This window comes from Poeciliopsis prolifica, unplaced genomic scaffold, assembly GCF_027474105.1.
Source record: "Poeciliopsis prolifica strain line A6 unplaced genomic scaffold, Auburn_PproV2 SCAFFOLD013, whole genome shotgun sequence".
Classification (NCBI taxonomy): domain Eukaryota; kingdom Metazoa; phylum Chordata; class Actinopteri; order Cyprinodontiformes; family Poeciliidae; genus Poeciliopsis; species Poeciliopsis prolifica.
This window is the reverse complement of record NW_026562388.1, coordinates 8,747,497-8,773,410: the sequence shown is the minus strand read 5'-3', so window position 1 is coordinate 8,773,410 and position 25,914 is coordinate 8,747,497. Positions and strand designations below refer to the sequence as shown.

At 37.4% G+C, this 25,914-nt stretch overlaps 1 protein-coding gene across 4 annotated transcripts in view; it reads right to left on the bottom strand.

Moving 5' to 3' along the window:
* The window catches only part of LOC129365269 (connector enhancer of kinase suppressor of ras 3-like), a 51,157-nt gene that overhangs the window by 11,615 nt on the left and 13,628 nt on the right, over positions 1-25,914 (bottom strand). For 2 of the 4 annotated variants that reach the window (XM_055038382.1, XM_055038383.1), the window contains 14 exons: positions 23,066-23,229; positions 19,414-19,616; positions 18,545-18,632; positions 14,596-14,637; positions 13,749-13,868; positions 13,509-13,568; positions 13,010-13,078; positions 12,175-12,321; positions 10,177-10,301; positions 9,200-9,387; positions 9,022-9,108; positions 7,784-8,034; positions 3,585-3,622; positions 1,902-1,944 (listed from right to left, as the gene is read on the bottom strand). In XM_055038382.1, the coding sequence (XP_054894357.1) occupies positions 1,902-1,944; positions 3,585-3,622; positions 7,784-8,034; positions 9,022-9,108; positions 9,200-9,387; positions 10,177-10,301; positions 12,175-12,321; positions 13,010-13,078; positions 13,509-13,568; positions 13,749-13,868; positions 14,596-14,637; positions 18,545-18,632; positions 19,414-19,616; positions 23,066-23,229 (1,625 nt within the window). Of the gene's footprint in view, positions 1-1,901; positions 1,945-3,584; positions 3,623-7,210; positions 8,035-9,021; positions 9,109-9,199; positions 9,388-10,176; positions 10,302-12,174; positions 12,322-13,009; positions 13,079-13,508; positions 13,569-13,748; positions 13,869-14,595; positions 14,638-18,544; positions 18,633-19,413; positions 19,617-23,065; positions 23,230-25,914 lie in introns of those variants that run through there. The other 2 variants (XM_055038384.1, XM_055038385.1) reach the window with 2 other exon arrangements.

Genomic DNA, 25,914 nt, shown 5'->3' with positions numbered 1-25,914 from the left:
TTTTGGGGGGAGGGTGGGTTAGCATTGTGGGAGTCTGTGTCCTGCCTTTCATCACTCCTCACTGCCTCAGTGGGAATGAGTTTGTAGTCACAACATCACTGCTTGAACTGTATGCAGAAGCATGGATATTCTGGCCTAGAGTACATTTCCTATGCTGGGATGGGAAAAACATTTGTGATTCCAGCATTATTAAGGTCTCACTTACATTTGTGCTGAGGAAGACAGAGAGCCTCCTCTCTTTTTTAAAATCCTTTTTCCACTTGTTTTTGGAATTCAAAAAGTGATCTGAAGTGGCTATCGAGAGACACTTTCCCTTTTTTTGTCCCCCAGTCTCCAACTGCAGCATTCTCCTCCTCCTCCCACTTATTTCTTTGCTTTTCTCATCTTCATTAGTAACTCTAAGTTAAGTTAATTTGAGATTGTTCGTCTGTATTTAGGTGGAAGTGAGGTAATCCTGCCTGTGACTCATGTCAAAAGCCTCACGCCTTGACAGGATTGGTCACACTTCTGTGGATCTCCATCTCTCACCGTGATTCATGCAGAGAACCGTCATGGCCCTTAGTTGATAACCACAGACTGAGTGCATGATTGAGAGGGGGTCAGACAGAGTAACCATTATTCAGCAGGTGAAACTCACATGGAGAGAAAAAGGGGGAAGGGAGAGGCTCAGCTTGGTGGTTGCATACCTTCTGCTTTTGACCTGTGTGCAAATGCACCACTCAACGACAAAAAAAAAAGCATTCCATTTGTGCTAAACATACCTCATTTAAACAAAAGCTACCAGAAAAATGCAATTTTTCCTTGTCAAAGGCGAAGACAAGAGTTTTCTTTGTGCAACAACAAATAAAAACTTGTTGACAAATCTGCACAAGTGTGTTATTCACTTTCTGCTAGTGACTGTATGTGCAGCGAGTCTAGTGTTTGCAAAGGTTTGCAAACAGTATGTGTAGCATTGAAGGACTCACCGTAGTTTTTTGTATGTTGGAACTTCAGTAAAAAAAGTGGGGACCTTTTATTTAAGCTGGCCACCATGTGATCTTAACAGAAAAACAACAAAAAAGACTGTTTCCATTGTAATTTGTAGCTATAAGCAACCCAATCAAATAAATGAATCAATTTTTGAGTTTTTACAATGTTATATTTCAGGGCATAAAAAATGTCTGTTAATAAAAGAAGACTTATGTTAAGCTACCCAAATACATTTAGTAAATAAGTTTTGGAAGACGCTTTTGGCCAATGCATTAGCAGGGATTCTAGCAATGTTCCCTGACCTTTCTGGACAATTTTCAAAGCACAAATACCAAGGTTTTCTATGACATTGTTGATATTCCAATAGTGGTCTGGATTTAAATATTGAGGACGGACAGACATGAGTCCAAAAATATTAATATTTTATACATTTCATATTCCCCATTTTTCAAGCCCTGGAAATTCCTGAGCTAAATCTCACATAGTGTACGAACCCAGATGTGTGTCATTTTAGCAGCACAAATTTGCTAACAAACTATTGCTGCAAATTGTAATTCAGGGGGAAAAAAACAAGAACTTATTGGTTGCACAGACCACTAAAGGTTTCACATTATTTTCACATCTTTTGTGTTTCGTTGGTGAATAGGGGGAGAATTTGCCTTCAGTGATCAGATTCCTCAGACAGGAAGAAGCCTGTTGCTAACCACAACACGAGGTAGGTCACACTTCTTTCTTCCGTTCTGGTAGAGTGTATCTTTGAGAGAGTGTGCATGTTGTCTTATCTCTGTGGGAAAAAGTAAGTGATGCCCTTGAGTTCTCTGCTCCTGTGCTGACACAGAGCCCAGAGAGATTCCTCAGGTTGCAGGGAGCATTTAGCGACTGGTGTATTCAGATGGCGTCACAGACAGAGGGGTGAATAATCATCTACTTACGGCTTGTGAGAAAGACCATGATCGCATATGAGGTTGGTTGTATCTGTAGGAGCAGAAGAAAGAGAGCTTCGGTTTGAAACACACCCTCCACAAAATGTGTCAGCATGCACCTTACAGTAAACATTATCTCGGCTTAGGCTAATCCCAGTCATTAAATAAGATCACATTTTCTAAACAGAAAACAAACAAACAAAAAACATCCTTCAAATGATCTGTAGCTACTCATCAGGTTTATCTGATTCAATAGAGTTGAGTGTCCATGGACACAGTAACATTTCATTGCTGTTCTTGTGGCTCTGATAATATTCTGGACACAAACCACTGCATCACTGGCAGAGAAAAAGCTTCTTCCCACTGCACACAACAGTCAGTTTACCTCAACTCGGCCTCACCCTGCAATTTCAGGACATGACTATTGAGTCCTGTTTCTTCCGCTAACATTTTCTTGCCCTTCACCTCCTTTCATCTCCCATCTAAAAGATGCTCATTTTCCCCATTGCATGAGCTGCATTTGTGGGAAAAGGAAGAGCAGAGCTTAAGTCCTGAAAAGAAGGATGGATTGACCAGGGAAAATCAAGGTGACACCTGATTACATCAGTCAAATCCAGTTTCATGCCATTGCCCTGCGCTTGTGCAGCCAATGGCGATGAGTCAAATTGCTTTCCAGTGAGATTTACCGTTGTATTTTCCAAATGTGTGTAATTTCTTTTGATCATGCATGTAACAAACTGGGTGTACTGCAGGCTTAGAATAGAACTGCCTTTAATTGATAGATTTGTGTGAACCGTTTAAACCACAGAGTTAATGTGGGGAGTCACACCTCCTCAATGATCTGCACTGAAGACCGGAAGTGATCCAAGGGGCAAAGATGACATGAAGACTGTCATCCTACACTGCCACATATGACAGTGGGAGAGGGGTATTTATACCACTACTTGGAAGGCTAGAGGAAACAGGATTTGTCATAGTGTTGGCATTTCTAGAAAGATTTCTGGCAATTGAAAGAGAATCAGAGGCGGATATACTAGTGTGTGGAACATTTTGGATACAGGAAGTCCCAAGAGTTAACTGCATAAAGTGTTCACATGATTAGAACTTTTCCACATAAAACCATGAAATTGCAAAGTACATAATTATGAAGTGAAAGGTTAAGGATAAATAGTTTGTTTTAGTTTATTATTTATTTATTTATTCCACCATGTTGAAAACTATTAATCGTCTCCCCTCCACTTCATAATGTTCAATTTCTTTTGTGTTGGTCTATCACACACACACACACACACACACACACACACACACACACACACACACACACACACACACACACACACACACACACACACACACACACACACACACACACACACACACACAAACGTAGTTACAGAGTTGCAACATGACAGAATGTTATAAGACTCTAAATTTAAGCATTCAAAGGAAATGGAAAATGTTGCATTTTCTGCAGAGGTTTTAAAAATGATGCTTCTCATCTTGGTGTATTTTCCATGTACATTAAAGCAGAACACCTTTGACCCCTGGCTTGTTTTAAAAAGATTCCACTGCCTGCTGACTGTCCCTCCCTCTTGGAAAATCAGGACCCACCCGGCTCTTATGTTTCTGATGTGACCTACTGACTCAGTGGGAGTTTATATGTGGCACAGAGAGAAAATCAGAGAAACTCACCGGTTTAGGAAGTCCCTGCTAGAGAACCAGTCATGTTCCTGTGATACATAAAGTCATTGTTAATGCATAGAAGTTGAGAGGCCCAAGTAGGTTTTACAATCAATGAAGTCTTTTCTTTAACATGTTAAAGAATATGTTCTGGTACTTTTGGTGAATTCAGCAGTTCTAGATTCACACAACATAGAGACATTGCGTAAAATGTGAATGAAAAGACTAACTTGTGTGTTTTTAAAAAAGGGATAAGATAAAAAAAAATCTTTTGCCTTATGGAACACATTTTAATATAAAAACTAGAAAATTGTAACACATGTTTTCATTTATATAGGTCAAAGGGTCTTAGATAATATTTCTCAGTACTATCAGAGAGGACAATTGACAGTAAAACATTGCGACGGTCCTCTTCCTTGTGTTTTGACTAACTCAATTGTTTTCAAGTTATCTTCATCAATAGAGAGAGTATTGCAAGAATTTTGGACATTTCATAATATATGTACTGCAGTTAACTTGTGGTTGGAGGAATTTTTCTCTGAACTACTGTCAAGGGAATCCAATTTATCTCCGGAACAAACAGGAGACAGAAATAACTTTAGTGACTTGAGCTCTTTTAAGTGTCCTAAGGCTGTTTTAGAAACCATGCATGCATGTCCTGCAGGCTAAAAATGTGGGATCTACATCCAGTTTTGAGTTAAAAATCAGAATCCATGGTCCACACAGGCAACATTTTTCTCATCACAGGCAACATTTGATGCAGCCTTGAGGACGGTCATGTTTCTGTTTACTTAAAAAACACAAATAGATGTTAGAATTGAGCATAATTCATAAAAAAAGCACTGAAAACTTAACAATTTAAAAAATTATGTCGCTTTATGTTAGTAAATCTGAAGTTTAATCAATAATACTTTTATAACAAATTTATGTCAGATCACAATTTTTTGGTTAATGTCAAGTTGTCATCACAGACATTTTGAATGATGTCAACTTCGTATTAAAAGTATCATGATTTTCCAAATGACACTTTATGACAACAGTTATAAATATTCATGAAGACTGACTCATGTCATGTTTATGACATAACACATGTCATGACAGCCTCATTGACAACCTGTCAAATTTAGTGCTACCTTATAATTTATGACTGGGAAAATGAATCAAATAAAAGAAAGTTTGACCCCTAATTTTAGATTTCAGTACAAAAAAAAAAACAAGCTTTACAAAAGTAAGAAGAAATTTACTTACTTGACTTCCATATTTATAATTATAGTTTGTGATGTAACGGAGAAAAAGATCTCTTACACCATTAGCGCCTTTTGGGTATGGAGGCTTTTGCATAAAAACATGATAAAACTTTGCACATGTGACTGCAAAGCTGCAGGTTTCATACCCCTCATCAACAAAGACTATAAGTGACTGCCTATTGGCAAGAGGGAAGTGTGCCAGGTTTGTGACAGGAAAGCTAGTAAACATTGTCAGGGGTTTGTTTGAAGCAATCATTTCTTATCTCCCCCACATGGTGAATACACTCAGACTAATTTTTTTCTATATTTCCACAGGTAGATTATGCAACTGCTATAAAAAACATATTCCCCTCTTTAACAAAAAGATCATATTCATCCTGATCACATGAAGTTCCAGAAGTTTAAGCAGCTGGAATGAAAAACTCACTAAAATGTGCCTCTGACATTAGAGTCACACAAATGCTTTATTTTTAATCAAGTATGGCTTTCCAAATGATCTGAAATCACTACATTTAGTTTTGGATTCACTTTTTACGCAATACTCTGAACTTTATTGGAAGTCAATGTGCAAAAACAAAGAAAAAAATAAGACATTAATGTAGTATGTTCTGTTTTAAACAAGTAACACAAAAATGTGATTATTTAAAAGGTAAGTTTTTAAAACATGCACCAACTAGCACTAACTGAGCATATCATTCCTGTGAAACCATTTGTGTGGTGTGCAGGCACGAAAGCATTAGTTTATAGCAAATGCATGCAGTTGGTTAGGCAGAGTGCAGGTAGTGTTTAAGCAGACCACAGGTTTCCAGAAAGTGCAAATTAAATGAGAACCGCAGGCAACAACAGTTCAGCAAGCACAGGCAGATGGAAAGAAGTGGTGAAGGAGAGATAAATGAGGCTTATCTCAAAAATCCAACTCATGCAATGCAGTGGGAGAACGGCAAGAAAAGAAGGAAAGAACATTGTGTCAGCTTCCAAAATGGTTAGAACTTCAACGCTTAAGCTTTCTGGTGGTTGTCGGAGAGCCATTTTTCAATAAATAAAAGCCGAGGTGACTCTAACCTGCTCTTTACACATTTAAAACACAACATATGTGCAGGAAAAATGATCTCCTGATGGAAAAGCTGCTTTGACCATATGCTCCCTTATAGCCTCCCACCCCCAAGTGGAATTTAGAGTTCAACAAAAGGAGAAGTGGTTACATAACCATTACCATCTGAGACGGAGGGGGAAAAAATGGTAACCTGACATTAGCTATCTTGTGTCACCACACGGTTAAAGAGCAAAATCAGTTTTTGCCTCGAAGGTTAAAACAGGTCAGAATGACAGACGACTACAACAGACTGGCCTTTCCTTCACAAAGCAACGTTTTAGACACATAGACTGATACAATTACAGATTAATAATGCAGTGTTCAAATAAAGAGAAAGATAGCAAATCCTTTAATATTCATAAAAGGACACACTTGTCATTCAAGGCATGACGACAAAATAAAGACAATACAAAAAAGTGACTGAGAAGAACTGCCGTCTTTAATAAAATGCTTTTCAAATCTTACAAAAAGGCAGAAAAAGTAACAACAGACACTTCCTGTGATTACTTTTAAATAATACTGACATTCTCTTCTTATTTATCCATAGCAAGAGCCATCAGAAGGCTATTGGACCCATGTTTCAAAGACACTGAAGGGCCTTAAGGAGGGTAACTGCAGAGTAAACTGAAGGTCAATGTGCATAGTCTTAGATATGCACACATAATTGCTTATTAATAAGTGTAAACATCAAAACCCAATGCAACTCGGTGAGGTTTAGTGGCCGCAGAAACCTTATGCATAGCTTACAAGAGGCAACGAGTGGCAGACTGAAATGTACAGTGATGTGAAAACAACTTTCAACACCTTACATATTTCTCCTGCTTTTGCTTCTTTTTCCCCCCTTTGCCATACTTAAACCTACCCAAACCAATCCAGTCATTTGTAAAAATAAAGAAAACAAAAGAAAGAAAAAAAGTAATCAACCCCGTGTAAAATAAAAAATAACCTTAATTTTTTTGGACATAATTTGAATCAAGGGTTAAAAAATTAATTACACTGAAAAATCTCAAAGTAATTTTAAGAAGTTAAACGACACATGGCATACAAATCGCAATATTATAATTATAATTTTGTAAAGTACACATGTCCTTTGTGTGAATAGATGGGTCAAGTGTTTTTTTTTTCTCATTTATTTGTGTTATCTTTGTCTGATATTGGGGCTTCTTTGACTATCTTTAACAAGTAAGCAATGACAAAGCAAAAAATCTACAAGTACTATATATATATATATATATATATATATATATATATATATATATATATATATATATATATATATATATATATACACACACGAAAGTAAAACATCAAAATCCAAAGCAGTTTCTATCAAACATTTTTCTCCACTTACTTTCTTTCACTTTATAATTTATTGGAAATGAAAAACTATAGATGCACATCACTAAAGAACTTCAAGTGATTAAATATTTGTTTCAGAGAACATCTCGATGGAAAAATTACATAACTTAACATGTACACACAAGTCTATAAAGAGAACAAAGCCAAGGTTTTTCTGGACCTGAGCAAACAGATTCTTAGGAGTTTTGTGGTCTAAGAATAGGATTGAGGACAGTGTTAAAGAGGCAATGACTTAATGTAGTGAGTAGGCTACTCCAAAGCAAGGTTGATTGTGGGTAGTAGCAGTAGTAGTAGAAGTAGTAGTAGCAGTAGTTGGTAGTAGCCCTAACACCATGAAGTTATGGAGGTTTGGGGTCAGAGAGGAGAGTGAGAGAGCCCGAATCTGCCAAAAAATAGCTGGACGTTTAAACGTCAAAGGCACCGAGGAAGAACACAGGACAGGGACAGGAAGCCCCGGCACAGGAAGCACATCATCAGTGAGTCAACAGCTTAAGCCGCGTGATCCAACTGACCAGTAGTGAGCGCTCTGCCGGAGTGCGCTTTGAGATGGGGTTTACGGGGGCCTTTTTCGTGTCCTCCTGGTAGGGGATGGTGGCACTGTTGTGGAGGTCTGAGTTGGAATAATAGCAGCTGTGTCGGATGCGGTCCACTCGGACGAGCTGACGCTCCTTCGCAGGCCTGTAGGGAGAGGACGCCGACGGGACCTCCTCGGCAATGGTGGGAATCCGCTCGTTGCTGAGGTATCTGTACAGCAGGTCCTCACCTAAGGAAGGAAAACAATGAAAAATTCTTAGCAAAGAGGTAAAAGAAAAATATATAAAGCTAGCATCATATTTATATAAAAACTGAGAACTCAAAAGATAGTAAAGAAAATCCTCAGGACATTCCTTTATTGAAATATGCAATTTTACTCAAATTTCTTTAAGCTGCTGCAGTTTAGCCACAGACCTAACAATGTCCCGGACAATAAAACAGTGACAAACATTTCCATGGACTACTTTCATTAACTATTTAAAGAATCATTTGAAATGACCCAGTAATCCAGAGAATGGATTGAAGTTTATAATAGAGACCCACAGAAAAACTGTGTGGTGATAAAAATCGACTGATTTGACAATGAAAGGCTTCTGATTAGTGATTGAAAGCCTTTTTTTCTGTCTGAGAACACACCAAACAGAAGAAGATGCCACTAATATCAACAATAAAACACTGAAGTAATAACTTCTCTAGAGTTGAAGTTATTACTGAAAGGAGATCGACTGTTAGTCAGTTTCAAATTATGTTGAGGAATGGTGGCTGTCAACAGTCTGCTGACAAGAAGGAGGTAAACTTTGGTGAAAATCAGAAACTTTACTGTTTTGTCCTTTTGAGCCATCCTAATCTATCCCTCACGAAGCATGCTTATTCCCTAAAGAACACACAGTTATTAATCAGTATTTAAAATAGTTAAAAATGTCAATTAGGTGATAAATTGGTTTAGAACAAAAAACTGAAGAATCTCTTTGCCAGAAGAATTTGAAATTATTAGGAGATTTTCAGTAATGTGCATAGATAGCTCTATGTATAAGGCCTTTGAGAAATTATAATTTTGTTTTATACTAAACATTCCATTAAAAAAAAGATAAGACATTGTCTTATCTATTCAGAAAGCTGAAGAAAGTGTCCGATTATCCGTTTCTCATGAAAACATAGGAATTAGTTAAAATCAGTATCAAATGGCTGTAGAATAAGCAAAGCAATTTATGAATACCTTTTCTGCCATGTGCCCAGGGCTTGGCGTATGTGTCCACTACTGCAAGACAAGTATCTGCTGGCATCGACAGCGGCCTTGGCTTACCTTGAGACAAGAATGTCACATTTGCAAGTTCTATTTTCAGAATGTTCTGAGTCATTTATGCGTCAGAAAAATATTTATTTAAGATACTGACCACGTGAAGCCTTATGCTCCCTCATTCTGGGCTGGATTACGGTGGCTTCAATGGGACATCCGGGATTTAACTTGTCATAATCTGTGACGGTGGTACGTTGTCTGCTCTCCTGGTCCAGGAAGGAGTTGGGTGACTCGGAGCCCTTCGGTCTTTTACTAATACTGGACAGGGAGTCTGATCTCATCTCTCTGCGCGTAGAAACAAATGTTTGCTTATTAATCACAGCTCAACCCACATTTGTGTGGCATCAGAGTTAAAAATAAACAACAAAAAAAGGAGAAGTAGATCACAATGACTCATAAACAAATAGTGTTACATGAACAAGTCTAATCCAAATGAACCAAAGAGAAAAGTGTGCAGTGAGGGATGCAGAGTAAGCTGAAGATGAGCAGATGAGAATGTGTAGCGATGAGGAAAAGGAGAAGTGAAAACATGACTGGAGCCCAGTATTTATGAATCAGGTCAAAATATGTCTGATCTTGAATGATGTTGCATCATAAGACATTGTTGGGAAGCATTTATTCAGCAATTCCTCACTAAATTTCCTATATTCATTTTTTAAAAATTAATTTTAAAATATAAGATACCACAAGTCACCATGAATTTGTGGCATATATTTCTGTACCGCATTTGCTTTGAATAAAAAACAGAAACTACAACAAAAACACACAAGAAAGGAAAAAAGGTAGGACACAAAAAATTGAAAAAGACAATAAACACATTGAAATAAAGCAGCACACAAGGAAGGACACATAAAAAAAGGAAGAAACAGAAAAGAAATACTAAAGAAATGAAAGGACATAGGATACAATGAAACAAGAGACATAAGACACACAAAAGGTAGAAAGTATAGATGGACACAAATAAATGGAAGTTAATTAGGAAGGATTAAAGTTGCTTTGATACAAAGAAGGATAGAAAGCAACACACAAAGGAGAAAGGAAAGAAGACAAGAAAGATTTGAACACATGGCTCACCGTGGAGTGTACGGCACTGGAGGCGGTGGAGGAATGTACAAGTCCATAATAGCTGGCTTCTCCTTTTTAGTAGATCCATTAGCTGAACTGGAGGGGGACTGGGATCGGATCAGAGAGAAATTATTCTGTGAAATAAATATTTTTACCTAAGTTATTACATCCTGATTACATGGTGCAGCCCTCAATAAATCCAGCTTCAACATCAATCACGGTCAAAAACAAAAAGATTCTTTTTTTTAAGTTTTTGGCTTGTGCTTTTTCCACCTTCAAATATTTCCCAAATATAACTTGTTGGTAAAAGGGAGGCGCTCACCATATGTGGTGAGACATTTAAGTGCTTGTGTGTGTCGACAAGTATAAATTTTGTTGCTTGAGGTATGGAAAGATTGTAAGTGAAGACTAAAATAGACTAAGACATTCACCCATTTACCACAGTTATGTTTCCCGACTCAACAACTAAATATTTGGCTTTTATCTGCTGCAGTTCTCAGCCTTAAATGGAAAAACTGTTCCTGTTACCTAATAATTGAAATAACAAAGACGTCACATTTCATAGGGATTCCTATTGAGGTTTTAGTTTAAAATATCTTAAAAATATGTAGTAAAACTAAAACTTTGTGAGTCAGGCCGGAAGACGTGGCTCTGTTTTGGCTTTGAAGCCTCACTATCAAAGATAAACTGAGATGTCTAACTCTGATTTCCTCCAGAACCTGTGAAAACAAGCTGCTGGCATTTATTTTCCCCATTGTTCCCTAAACCTCTCTCTGCTGCTTAGAGATATCAAATCTGTTATTCTCTCATCTTAGCTTCTCAGGTTATCAAGCAGGCCACGCATGATAGCACAGTTCCACAGCGTAAAAACGGGAAGTGTAGGATTACTGCGGGCTAATAGACTTATTGTATGTTAAAAACAGGAGTCAGATAAGAGATAACCTCATGTCAGGTCTGATGGGCTCACAAGATGAAGTAGAACAAATGTACATCTCTTGCAGGTTGGTTCTGCTTGTTATTTTTAATAACACTAACATTTTCTAGATTATACTAATTTTAAAAATCAGACAATGATAATCTAATTTAAAAAAAGAAGACATTTTCAAGTGATGATTTTATCTGTGATAGGAAAGCTAATAAAACAATCCTGTACAAACCAAACCAAATCCACAAAAGGAATGTCCAGCTTTATGATCTAAAGCACAGCAGCCCATCTTTACATGGCTCAGAAAAGGACGTCTTGAAGTGGAATAGTCAAAGCATCAATGCTGTGGTAAAACCCTAAACACGTTGTTCATGGTTGAAAACAATTCTATACAGAGAAGTGGGCTAAAATTCCTCCAAAGCAATATAAAAGACCTATTGCTAATCATTACAAGAGCCTGATTACAGTCTTTGTTAATTGATCAAGTTTAGAATGGAATAACTTTTTCACATAGAGCCAAGCTGGTTTGGGCACCTTTTCTCCTTTATAAAATTGTTTTAAAACTGTACTTTATATTCATCCAAAATGTATTTTGTTCATAATTAAAACAATTTGATAATCTGAAACAAGTCATACAAACAATGCCAAAATAAGAAAAAACAAAAAAACTAAAATAAATCAGTGGATGGGGGAAGAACTTTATTTGCTTCACATTTTCCAGTTACCTTTAATGGTTTGGGATGTTTTATTCAAGAAAATAAAGTAAGTTTTCTATGTCACGCTCCCATCTCTTTGTAATAAAACACCTGGGTCATTTTTTGTGTACTGAAAGTAGATAAACAGAGCAAAGCACTACAACAGGCGGCTTTATCTATTAGACTGAATGGCTTCATGGGAGTTTCTTTTCCTCTTTTGTTGTACCTAAAGATAAAGCTCAACAGTGTATTGAGTTCAGCCAGCAGCATTCTCAAGGTGGCTCTGTCTGAACATGCTGATTCTGGAACCAACTCCCTAAAAAGCTAATAATTAGTTGACAGCGATTAGCCTGACATGAAGAAACAGATGGGTCTGCAAGTACTCACCTGAGGTACAGGGGGCTTCCAGCGCATGTTCTTAAGTGGGGCGGGGGTGAAGCTTGTAGTTCCTGTCGGCCTCTTCTTCAGTAGTAGAACCACGCCTTTGGGGTCTTCTCTCAGTTTGAAAACAAGGTTTTTCAACTGCCAGCCAACCTGATCGAATAAGCAAAGTAAATATAATTTTACATAGCACCGTAAATGTACAAGATAGTCCTAAAATAAACAAAGGTTGCATTCAAGTCATTAAAATAAAACAGTGATAGAAACACTTACTCACAAAAAAGATATATACAAGTTTTAAGAAATTACTAAGCACATTATTAGAAAATATTGTCAAAATAATATTTAATCTTCTTGGAAACTCTGTTGTAAACAGTAACAGAGCTGAAAAAATAGACTATTTGGAGATAAAATAATTCTGAATACAAAGTAATAGTTAGGTTTCATGTGTGCTTTGTGGATTTCAATCTTACTGAGTCTAGCTGAGGGGTTATTGCCATCTCTGCATTCATGGGACCAAAATAATAAAACAGTCCAGACCCTTCCAATTATTTTACACCATAGTCACCTACAATTATCAGAAGGTGACAGATATACACCTTCTGTATCATCAATATATTTATTGAAGATAAATCCATAATCTAGATATAAATGAGAATGGAGCCTTGGGGAGCCCTACATGTGACCTCTGACTCCACAGATTTATATAATTGCCAAAATAGGGCAGTTCCTTCTTGTAAGGTGTCAGCCGTACTAGATATAACAAGATAGAACCAATTACTAATCTTGTCACCATTACTACAACTTGTACTTAGTTTACAATAATAGATACTAAGCTCACCACTGTTTGCTGGTTGACCTGAATCACTTCATCCCCTGCATGGATCTTCCTTGAAAGGTCAGCAGGAGACTGAAAAAGAAATGTAGTCAGGAATTATTTCTCTAATTGTTTTTCTCTTCTCATCAAGGCCAGACAGGATCAACTTGTCATAATTTGTGATGATTCATATTCTGATTCAGATGATTCATATTCTGATTCACATTCTGAGAATGGAGGCGTTAAGATCCCACTGTTGATGTGATGCTTGTGCATTAGTCACTGGCTTGTTGTCTTAATGTGGTTTTTAAAAAGGGTAGGTTTTTGTGTAGACACTGTTTGTGACATTTTCTTGTCTGTGAAAACACAAAAAGTTCCTCTTACACAACCTTTATCTCCTTCAGATTTTTAAACTTTGTTTTCCCACGTCAAATGAGGAGGAGGAAGAAAAAAAGTCTCAGACATAAATAAATCCTTCAAGGAGAAAGGCTGAAAGTGTTTTTAAGTTCACAGTTATACTTACATGCTCTGTAGTTCCAGTGATGACATGCAAACCATCGTATGTCGACTTGATGTACATTCCCTAAGTTGAAAAACAAACACCCAAAACCTTAATTGTGGTTGTGGTTTAAACACAATATTCCCAGAGGGAGGCACATGGATGACGGAAAAGTGGAAGGCCACAATCTGACGTGCATTTCATGCATTCCTCAGGAATTATTTAAAAAAAGCAGGACTTGACAAACTCATATGAATTCCTCACCAGCCCCTCGCCTGGTTTGATGTTGGTCAGCTGGATTTCCTCCAGACAAGCAGATTGGCTCATGAGGGGGTCCGATGTGGTTCTCACGGTCTGGTCACAGATGTTGTTCAAAGTCTTGGACTGCAGAGGGACAGGTACAGCAAAATGACTCGAGAGTTGGACAATGAAGTCTAAGACCTTGGTAAACTGTGATTACGTTTATTTTAAATGCAGAAATTATATGCTATGGCTTTATTGTCATTGGGAAGACTGTTAACTTGACTGTTCTCCAGAAGCATCCTATTCAACACGCCTCGCTGAACAAGAAACTGTTCACAGTGTGCCGTGTTTAAGTTTATTAATTAAAAGTTTAGTGGAAGGAAAATGCATGTACAAGCAAGACAGGTGTAACCTTGAAAATATTTTTGACCCCAAGCCCGTTCAAGCGCTTGGAAATAGATTCAGAAGGCGCGGACAGAGTTTGGACTTAGTAGTTCAGTAGTACACAGATGCTGTAATAATACATTCCTTCAAGTAAAAAGAGTAATGTACTGAGCAGATATCCTATACAGTACTAATATACTTTTAGATAGCCCAATTATTCTGCCAAAAGAGTCTACAGAGTGTGAGCAACAGGAAACCCTGATTGATAGGTAGGGCGTAGAAGAGTCACCCCCTCTGCTGGCAACCCTATGGACCTGTCTGCTTTTTGCACTCGGAAAATGACCTGATCTGCTGAAAGGATGTCACACAATTGCTTTGGTAGAAAGAAAAAAAAGAAAAAGAAAAAAGGCTTTTTTTCTGCAGTATAAGAATGTATAATGAAACTTCTGGTTCTCATTTGGTTTACATTTTATGGCATACTTACAACTTCCAGAATCCTTTCTTCCATCTCATAGATGCTGCAGTCCTGTTACAGGAGAGAAGTGACAATAGTGATCAATTATTTATTGTTTCCTGTGAACAGTAAACAATAATAAGAGAGAGGTTTTCTATGACTTGAGGGAGAGAGACAGAAAAAGTATATGGTTCAGCTAAAAACGATATAATCAGAATCCCATATATAGAACTAAGAAAAATGGGGAGAACCCACAAATAAACAGCTTGTAGTATGAAATTACCCCTTTGGCTACATTTTGTGGATGCCATAATTGCATAAGGATCTCCTTGGTTCATTTTAGAGCTCTGGAGCTTAAATGGTTCTTTAGTGGATAAAGCGATGACATAAAGATAACAGCAGAGGCAAAATGTGTGATTGTAGTCTGAAAAATTCTCGACGAAAGCCATTTTTTTCCCTAGCAAATGTAATGTAGTTTTCCACAGTTCCCTCTTACAAGCAGGCAATATTGGTATGCAATATAGGTCTGATACTGATTGATTAGATGTAAACATGCATCTCAATAAATTACAATATAATTGAACACCTCTTAGCTGCAAGCCATAACCATCAAAATTAACAGAAATAAAAGTGCGCAATACATTGATATACGAAATTTACTGTTTGAATTGCATTAAGGAAATAAAAAAAACCTTGAGATTATATTTATTCAGATGCACCTCTAAGAGATGCTAAAAAGAAATCAGCTAAGTCAGCTTGTAAACTATCCACTGTGTCCTGACACAGCTTTAACATGACTGGATTTGAGACTGTGGAGGTTATGGAAATTATTTTATTATGAGCTACCCCGATTTCAGTCTTCATTCACAACACAAGACAACTGTCTTTGGAATCCAGACAGCTGAAAAAAAATCTACTTAACCTTAGTCTCTTATTTCTTCAAAGTCATCAAAAGCCACAAGCTACTGTCAACACAAAGTAAAGAAAATTGTTATGACGTGTGGGGGCATGTCCCAAACACAAAAGCAGTTTTGTTAGTCTTTGTAAATCCATTGTGCAGACAGCGAATGGGGGTCGAGAACATTTCTCTGTATTTCCATAGCTTTGCACATTCCACAAGGGTTAAAGGCGAGCATCTGTTTGCAAAAGCACTTGGCCTGCCATACAGCTGATTTGTTTGCACTGACAAGAACTTCATGACCGTATGTGGGAGAAGCATCTTATAACTCCTAAATATTCTCAAAGTGTACATAATTTAAAATAATTTGTTTATTATTATAAATATGATGTTGCCATGTTTACATTGCTTGAGGGAAAATAAAATGCTATTACAAACATGGTATGTAGGGGGAAAAAACCAAAACAAATCCTCCCATCTAAAAAACAAAACAAAACACGTTTTTATGCAATCTAATTTGTCAGCCTACACTATATGGTGGTTTCAGAAAGAATCTATGCTTGCATAAACAAGCAACTGCATATTTCCTTCAAAAATGAGGCCCGTGTTTAGATGAAAACATGACTGACTGAGCCAAGAGGAATGTACTAAAAATACATGTTTCAAGAGATCTCGAAACAAAACAGTTTAATTATAGGCTGCAGACATAATCTGGCCAGTCTGACATCAAACATTTACTGAACCTTCTTCTCATCACAAATATGAAACAAAATGAAAGCAGGGCAGGATAGTAACTAAGTACTGTGAGACACTGAAGACCAATTCCCAGGATGCACTGATCCCTCAGATTACACATACTCCCATAACCAGCGTGGATCAGATGTCTGTGTGCAGCTTTGATCTGCAAGCATGAAGTGACCGGGGGACAGTAAAAAAATAAAAAAATAAAAAAATCCAGATACTTCAAGGCTGAATTTCTAATATTTGTTTTTCATGTAAAGCAATAATTTGAACATTGTATCTTCAATTATCCTGGTTAATTATTTGCCCACTAATAGCTATTAATAACTTCTGACTAACATTTTAGAGTCAGAAAGGTATGAAACAGGTAGTTGCACTTGTTTTTTAAAATGAGTAAGTTATTTTTAAATGTACTTTTCTGATTTATAACACATGAACTGAGTCACATTCACTAAAATGATGATGTAGCACCTGAAGCAGCGCCCTGTTGAAGATGCTCAACGTTCAATGCCGTTTTACAGGATGAGAGGCTATTTATTCGCAATGCAAAAAAACCCAACATACTAAACACTCTTTGTTTAGTATGTTCAGAAAATATGAATGAACTCTATAAAAGTAAATTGGTGAAGAGGATGGACTCTTCCTAACTCACTAACCCACTGTTTTGTAGGATTATTTACTAGTTCACTGACTGATATGACACCATCGTCAGAATAATATTTTGACATAAATGTTATTTTAATTAAAGTAAAGTCACAAGTAAAATTTGGGCTGATTATGCATAAATTGCCTTGCTAATATAAAGTATTTTGGTGTCAGAGTTACTTTGTTTATAGTTAATATTTTAGAGTAACAAGATTAAATGATAAACTTTCAGTTTCAGTGAAGCTGCATAGTTTCCCAACAGTACTTTTTTGTCCTGAGTGGACACTGTGTCATAACAGTGTCATAACATTATGTCTGGAATGCTCGAGTTCGCATTCCAGACATAACTTAATATTTTGAGCTGCGGTCCAGGCTGGCTTGGAGTTACTCATTTCATGTTTCTTACACATTTCTAAAGACACAAAAATATACCGAACTATTGAGGATCAAGTTGGAACACTAAAATTAGCATTCTCTTTAAAAGCAGGAAGCCTAAAATACTTGCTCCTTTGAAAGACAATGACATCCTCTCTGCTCGGTCAGCCAAACATTGGTAATGTGTTCTCAGCTTTATGGCCCTGCACACACCGGCTTCATTCAACCGCAACATATAAATTGCATGATCTAAAAAGGACCAACTCAAGGCACAAGTTCATGAATAGCCGGAGCCAACATCAGGCCATAGTTCCCCAGCATCATAAAACCAATCAGCTAGTCAGTCTACTGTGCACCCAATTTATTAACCAGTGGTCTTCAAGGTGAATGAAGTGAGCAAGTCTTCTAAGAACTTATGACAATTTTTTATACAGTCGTATTTTATAATAAAATTAATGACTTGCTATGAGCTAGATTGATTGACCCAGCTGCTTCTCTGCTCAGGCCATGTGAAAAAAACAATTGCTCAATGTTTTTGAGACTTTCAGCATCATCAACCTCTGCACCCGACATGGCAGTGTGGGAAATGCATACCCCCCACTTCTCTTTCAATGACCATGACTGAGTTGCCCACAGTAAATCAGCAGAGGTGCTGAAATCCCAGACTCTGGCAAAGAAATAGGCACTCTGGGAAAGGAATTTATTTCAAACCAATAAGCCTCTAAAATGACACCTGGAGTCTCAGCAGTCATGTTCACAAGAAGTATAAACTGCTCAATGCAAACCCTTAAACGATGAAAGGCCGTGCATTCAGTCCATAGAATGTGTGCAATACAATAGTGCCAACAGCTGGTAGATTCTGTATTAATCTAAGAGAGGAGAAATAAGAAATAAGATGACTGGAAGCTGCAGAAGAGACCAAAACAAAAACCACATGGCAAAAAAAGAAGACGGTAGCCTGAGGATGGTTGCCAGTTTCCTTCTAAAGAACATAAGTGGAGTTTTATGCAACGAAAAAAAAAATACAAAAAGGAAAACCAACACCAAGCAATAAACAACCCCACGCTGAGGGCCCAGGAGTGTGACCTCATTAGCCAGTATGAGGGGGAAAACATCCCAAGAAAAACACTGGCTTCTGCATTAATGTACTCAGACCGCTGGCTTCAGGCTTGTGTCATGGCTGCCAGACGAGATTTCCTCCAACGCTCTTTTAATGTGAATGTCTGTGCCTGGGGGTTAATGTGTGTTCAGTGGAAAAAGGCTATTATGTGCATGTTTTTGTGGCTTCAGGTAAAAGTGTAATGTTTTTAACATGCAGACCTGCTGAACTGTGGTGGTCAACTCCAGGCAGAGTTGTATGATCTTGTTCTTGGTAGCTGTGAAATCACTGATCCCTGTGAGAGGCGTCCTGTAGTAAGAAGAGACAGAAAAAAAGGAAAGATAAGATTGGAACAGGACAACTTTTCCATAAATGATCTCTATCTATGATTAGCATGCTGAGTACTAAAAATAAAAATCCCTATTTATTGAAAAAATACAAATGCAAGAATTCCATTTATTTCCACTCCAACAAAACACCAATCAACAGCACATGCTCAATGTGCTTTTTCAAGACTAATAAAACCAAATAAAGGTTGGAGACAAATGCTTTGATAAGTAGAAGATAACTTTGTTTTTATTTTAGATAGATTATAAACTACTAGCTGAAGTTTTTTTTTTGCAATACAGTTCTTAGGGAAAAGTGGAAATAAAACTGAAGGAAAACTGAAAATCAGTATCTGCCAGCAAAGATCTGATTGGTGCATGTCTATTGAAAACTTGATATAGTCGTCAGTAGAGACTCTAAATTAGTAAACAAATAATACTGACAACCTGCTTAATATGTTATGCTTTTAATACATAATATGTTATGGAACCAGTCAACTGGAGAGGATACTGTCATCTAAATCAAAAGCCGAATAACAACTGTACATAACACAACTTTGTGGAGAAAAGTCTGACCTTCTCACGACCCCCAATAACAATTTGGAAGATGCTGGCATAAAATACCGGACAAAAAAAGTTATTGTATCTAAAATTCAACTAATAAAACTGGTACAGCTACCCAATTTTCAGCTAGTTAAGGTGTGTTAAACTGGATGATGCTCTGTTGTATGGTCTAATACTCAGGGGTAATGGAGTGCAGTCACCTATCAAGCCAAGCTAGGAGGCTCTTTGCAGCACCAATCAGCTCCACCACAGAGGTTAGGAAGTCATTTGGTGGCTTGCGAGACATGCTTCCCTCAGATGGGGGGCTTTTTCTGCGATCATTTGTAGCAATGTGAAGACTGTTGGTTGCAGCTCTCATCCTCACGACAAGATTCTTCAGGTTATCCGTTTCCACTCCATAGTTCTGAAATAAGATTAACACAAGGTTAAAAGCTTTGAATTAGAAGAATGCATTATAAAGACGTCAATCAGTTTCTGTCTGAAAATATGACAGTTCCACTTTTTTCCCCTAAACAATGAAGTCTTTTTAGTCCTGGAAAAAACATGTTTTTTGCACTGTACTAGGTGTAATCATCTCTCTGACAGAATCTACTAGAGAAAGATTTGACTATTTTTCCCCTTTGTGTTGGTGAACCTTTTTATTATTATTATTATTATTATTATTATTATTATCGTCTTAGAAAATATTTTAGAACTTATAAATCATATACTATTCTCTTGTTGTATATAAAAAAATCCCTCCCAGTGAGTCTGCAGAGTTTTATTTTTTATTTTTTTGACGTACACGAGCAGTCGCCTGATTTCTATCAGGTTTGCATTCTTGAGCCCAAGTTGCTTCCTGCCTTTGCATTCCTCTTATTTGTGGAAAATTCACAAGCACAGGGACGCTGCACTCAGCAATTCCCAACAAAAATCAGTGCCAAAGTGAGCAAAAGTCACTTTTTGTTTAAATGTAATGTGTGACATAAGCACGCTAATGTTTTTGACTAAACAAATGGTATTAGAATAAAATGTTTGCTATGAGTAAACAGTGGTCTGGCACTCATTTAGCATCAGCTTACACTGTGCTGAATGTGTGCCAGTAGCACTGCTTTATAATGACATGCCAGTTGCACAATGTGCTTCCCAAAGAGTAAAATGGCACGTGTTTGGCAATCATTGCCAGAAATCTGTTTTCTTTTATTCTGCCTTCAAACATCTGCTCCGAAAAGAAGTATATACAAACTGATTCACTAATCTTCTGTCCCAAGAAAAACACTAGGATAATTTGAGTATTCAGAGAGCAGCTCTTAGTGGCTTTGTTCAAGTAACACTCCATGCTAACTGGCTGATAGGAACAATAAAATATGCAAACACATTTGAAGAACCTAAAAAAAGAAGGGGAAATCGTCCCGAGTCTTTGGCTTCGCATTTACATAGTTAAAGTGCAACTTTAGCATAAAGGGAATTTGAGCATTTTCCAAGACAAACACCTCTCCTGCCTTCTTATTAGCAGTTTAATCACACACACAGGAGCACTGACTTTTTTCACAGATGTGTAGAGAGCTTTTGTCCTACATTACTAGCAGAGAAAAAAAAAAAAACTCCTTCAGTGTAACTTTAACCTTGCCTCCTGATTACAAAGTCTGGATTTTTTACCCTTTTATTTTATGTTTTTCACCTTTCTCTTAGTTTATATTTTAGAAGAAAACAGAGATTACTGCATTACCACTATAATATGGCAATGCAGTGGTACAAGACATTACCACTGCCTTTATTTAACATCTCAATGTTTCAGAAACAGAAAGTTTCATTCAGGAATGGAGGTCACTTCTTGTTTAGTCAAACTTTAGAATTATTTTTGCTTGAAGCAAAACAGTACAATCTCACTTTCTTTAGAGTTTATGACTAACTGTTGTGGCTCAGCATCATGTAAGAGGATGTCATGATTTGCTGGTGAGGTGGTGGAGTTTGAGAGCAAACCCTGACATGTTGGCTTTCAACACCAGCTCTGCAGAAGATATCAGTGAGAGAGATGTCCAGTAAAAATGTTTAATGGATATCTTTGTCCCCAGACAGCTGTTAGAAGCCCTTAACTTTTTGGATGTAAGAGAAGCATGAGCTTTGGTTTCCTGAAGGGTTCATGTGGGAACATCTATCTTGTAATTCGGGCTTGAATGTAACGTCTTACCATAAAAAAGTGAAAACTTCAATATTATTTGTGTATATGCATAAACATTTAAACAGAAAGGAGAAAATGAAAAAGAAGGGTGAAGTGTCAAAAGATGACCATGAAAGGAAATGTCTGACTTAGCAGTTAATAGAAAGAGGAAAGAGTTTAGGAGGAGCATGTGTGGTGTTGATGTCTTCAGTTCCTGTCGGTTGCAATGACCTTGCCTCAGGGAAAACTAATTAAATCTGGGGGGGCTTCACTTCCTCCCAAGGGACATGTAGAAATCTTAAGCCATTCTTAATAAGGAAACCTCAAATCAACAGAACCCACAAACCTGCACAGCCTCAGTCAGAGGTGAAAGGTTGTTGAGAGTCCAAAATCCCTGGTTTTGACTTCAACAGAAGATAAACAGATGGGGAAGTTTATGTCTGTCAAAAACTTTGAAAACTATCTACATTTGAAACAACACTGCAGGGTGATTCAGGGAAAAGTATCAGAACTACTTTCTTCTTGCTACCACAGTGCAAAATATTGCATGGCTGTACACAAACCTGGCTCTTTGTACTGCAGTAATGATAAACATTCTTGCTTAATTGAAGCTCCATATGGTACAAATGGAGCATCAATTTAAATCTATAGACAGAAACAGACAACTGTGCAGGAGTCAAGTGCTTCCATGTGTCTACTACAGTAGTTATGCACAAAGAATTTAAAGAGCAACCCCATGAAGGATGAATTACTCCTCTCAGTTGTTTGAAGGCATAGGAAACCAAATAAATGTGTCAGGTATTTCAGTGTATGTAGTCTATTTTTTTTTAAGATTTATTGTTCAGTGCTGACTTAAGATGGTTAAATCTAAATGCATTGTATTATAATCTAAAATTATTATCCGAAATAAAATGCACTGTTATTTGTGTTTGCAATGTGACAAAATGTGTGACAGGAATACTTTTGCAAGGGGCTATATCATACATCTAACAGAGGAAGATATTCAACATGAATTTTTCCCAGCCATATTCATGACTCAAAAAATAAATCATCCATGATTAAGATGTTTAATCATGGTAAAGAAATATGTATTTTTTGATGCTTTACAGAAGCTGGTTTCAACCAGGTTCAGAGCCAAACCTCTGCTATAGAGCGAGACCCAGACATTTTCACGCTGAGGAGACTTCAAAATGCAAGTTTGTTTGTGGCAAAGAACACGCCATACGCAAGCGATTAATGTAAAGTGTTTTAGGAGCACACCATGTCAGAACTGCTGACACTGATGAAAATGCAAAGACTACAATCTGGACCTTTTAAGACACAGGAAGTGATAAAACTCTAAATCGATCCCATCTGCTGGAAAACCTAAGTTTCTTGGAAAACGAAGCACGGAGGGTTTGCATTTTTCTTTTCATGAAGAGACGCTAAAGTAAGACTTTTTTTCTTTTTTTTTTTTTGGACGGCTGGAATGAGACAGAAGAGGTGAATAGCTGAAGACAAAAATCCTTCCACTGCTTTAACCTGCCAACAAAAGCACTAAATCTCTATGAACTAACTCCTCAGGCCCATTTTCTCACTGATACTGTTGTGTGGAAAATGCTAAATAAAATAATTGTCTGGAAGTAAATAAAAGTCTTATGACCACATTTTATGAATAATCTGTTTAATCACTGAAGATGGACATCAAATTGAACACATTTAAATTCACTCACCAAAGCACAAAGCAAATCGACGGCCTCCAGGACCAGTTCCTGGTGTCCAATCCTTGCAACCCCCAGCTCCTCCAAGTCTTGATGAGTGATCTTTAATAGCTGTTCTCCGCTGATCTTTTCCCTCTCAAAGTTACTAATGTACTGCTGCAAGCTGTCATCCAAACCTGGAAACACACAAAAGGGAAAACATAAAGTTCCCGTAGAAAAAATGGCCTCTAAAATGAAATTAAATTGTTTGCCTTTCAACAACTTAATTGTTGGTAGCAGAGTAGAGCACGAAGTATAAAGTCTTTTCTGTAACAATTGCTGTTGCCCTGAACATCGCTAATTGTTCAGGGCAATTAGCAAGGAAAAATCCTCATTTTCTTAGCATAATATTTTATGCTAAGAGCACACCAATATTAGTTTTCTAATATGAATCACTTTATATTAGAAATATAAAGTAATATCTCTAATATCTTGAACATAACATCTTGGTTGACTATTTTTTTACTGTCTTTGATAGCTATTTTGTTTTTAAATGTTATTGTGCTTTCTTGTACAATGACAATAAAGGAACTATATTCTCTTCTGTTAGTGGAACACCTTCTTCTACATCTGTTTGAATAACCATCGACCCATGCATAAATAAGCACTCAATGCTGTCATGACAATGGTTTAAAAGTTCATTAAAATTATGTTCAATTCACAGCAGTGTTGGTTTTAGATGGCCTCTTGAGCTAAAGCTTAGCTTTGGACTTCAGGACCAACTTCTCTGGATTTATATAAAATGAACAGAAAAGAGTTAAAAGCTGCAGGTAAGATATTAACTGATTCTAACCTTTTAACAGAACTGCCATTCAAAAATCCTGAACAGTTGCTTTCTTGCTGAACAGAAATAATACAATCTGGCTTTATTGGCGTGGGTCTTAATTGCACAAGTCTGCACAGTGCAGATAAGGAACAGGTGGGACGGCCATATTTGTTAACTAAACAAACTGTAAACGGAACAACGGTTGAAACCTCCAAGTCTGTGTAGCTGCTGAAACAATGAGGCTATATTTACAGCTAAGTGATGTTAATGGGTGTGGGTGCCTGCAGTAAACGTGTCGGTATCAGGCGTAGCCCCTTGATGCTATTTAAAGATCAACAACTTTGACCGTTAACTTCTGCAGCCACTGAATGAAGCATAGGATGCAGGTAGAGCTGAAAGTACTTTAACGCTCACTGCTGAACACAACATAAACAAACCTCCAAAACATGCCTCTCCTTTGCCACAAAGGAGGGAAAAATGGGCCTTTGTCTGTGTTTGTCCATGTGTGTGTTTAGCCGTGGGTGTGGAAGTAAAAGCCATGTCTCTCTGCCCATCAAAGAGCGCACAGAAAGGGGGCAGCTGCAGCTCCATGGCCCCGTGCCCTGCTTCTCTAAAAGGCCCGTCAGCTGCGAGACACCCCGACTCTTTCATGCCACACACACACGCAGACACTCACACAAATAACATCAGTCAGAGCGAGGGTTTCAGGGCCCAAGGAGCCCTGACATAAAGCAGATGCATCCATGTTGAATTTGGAGCTCGAAGTTGTTTAGTTTTTTTACTGTAGCACCTGATGTCTTTGTGCTACTGTGTCACTCAGCCTGTGCACCTGTTTCTGACAGTTTGCATAAATAAATAGAAAACAAACAAATGTGTTAGTCAGCGCTGACCAAACAGGGTCAAACTGCTTGCATTACAGCATCAGCAGATCTGACTCAACTTGTTGCAAATCCAGAATCTGTAAAATGAGTTTTTTGGTGATACAGATTAAGCTGAGACTAGATAATATGTTTATACATGTCAAATATTTTGCATTCGATCTGATTTGTTTTGGAATGTGAACAGAAACAAAAACTGGTTTTATCAGAAGCATGACAAATATTACAAACAGTAGCTTCTAACTATCAGTGATATCTGAAACAAACAGTAAGTTGTGTCTAAAAATCATTTAACTTCATCAGTTTTTTGCTCTTTTTTAAAGACATTGTGATTAAGCTTGTAAATGCTACAATCTGCCAATAAGAATTAAAGTTTGAGTTTAATAATGATAATCATCTTATCAGGGATACAAACAAAATTATGATCAAGTTTCCATAGGCAGAGACAACAAGATGAATTCTTATTTCCAGAGCCAATATCGACATAGACCCTAACTTTTATGATTCTTGTGTTTACTTCAATCATTCATACACCAACAATTGTATGTTCATAATTTCTACCATCTCAAGTCAGTTGTCACCTACAAAACAAAATATGTATTTTGAATAAAAATCCAGAGCAGCAATAAAGTTTGCTTTTAATAACTGCTTGAATCCTTGGGAAAAGTCACACTGTATATGAGAGCTGGAGTTATTCCCCCTGAGTCACAAGGGAAATTTTTCATGACTTGATAAACCATTAACCAGCACATAAGTCAAGTCCAGTTAGCCTCATTACATTTTTCTCATTCCTCAGCATGTTAATTCCCAGGCAAGAGTTCAGAGAACAGTTAGATTAACCTCTGACTGGTCGGCATCCTCTGAAGGAATTCGATTCAGACGGAAAACGAAGGGGGCAGAGTGCCAGCCTCAGCCAAGTTCAAACACTGGGGCCAGTCTCCTAATGCGATTAGGGGAAGACAAAGAGTGGAGTTTTCAAAGAGGCAACATTTCTACTTCCTGCTGCGTTAAAAAGGCATTTCCTGTTGAATAGTGCAACCGTACCCAACGTCAAAGAGGGAAAGTTGTGGGTCGAGTAATGACCTCTGCTGATTTATGTCAATTGTTCCGAACAATGTAATTTCACCCAACCAGACTGAGGCTTTAAAAAGTCTGAAAACACATGAGATGACATTAAA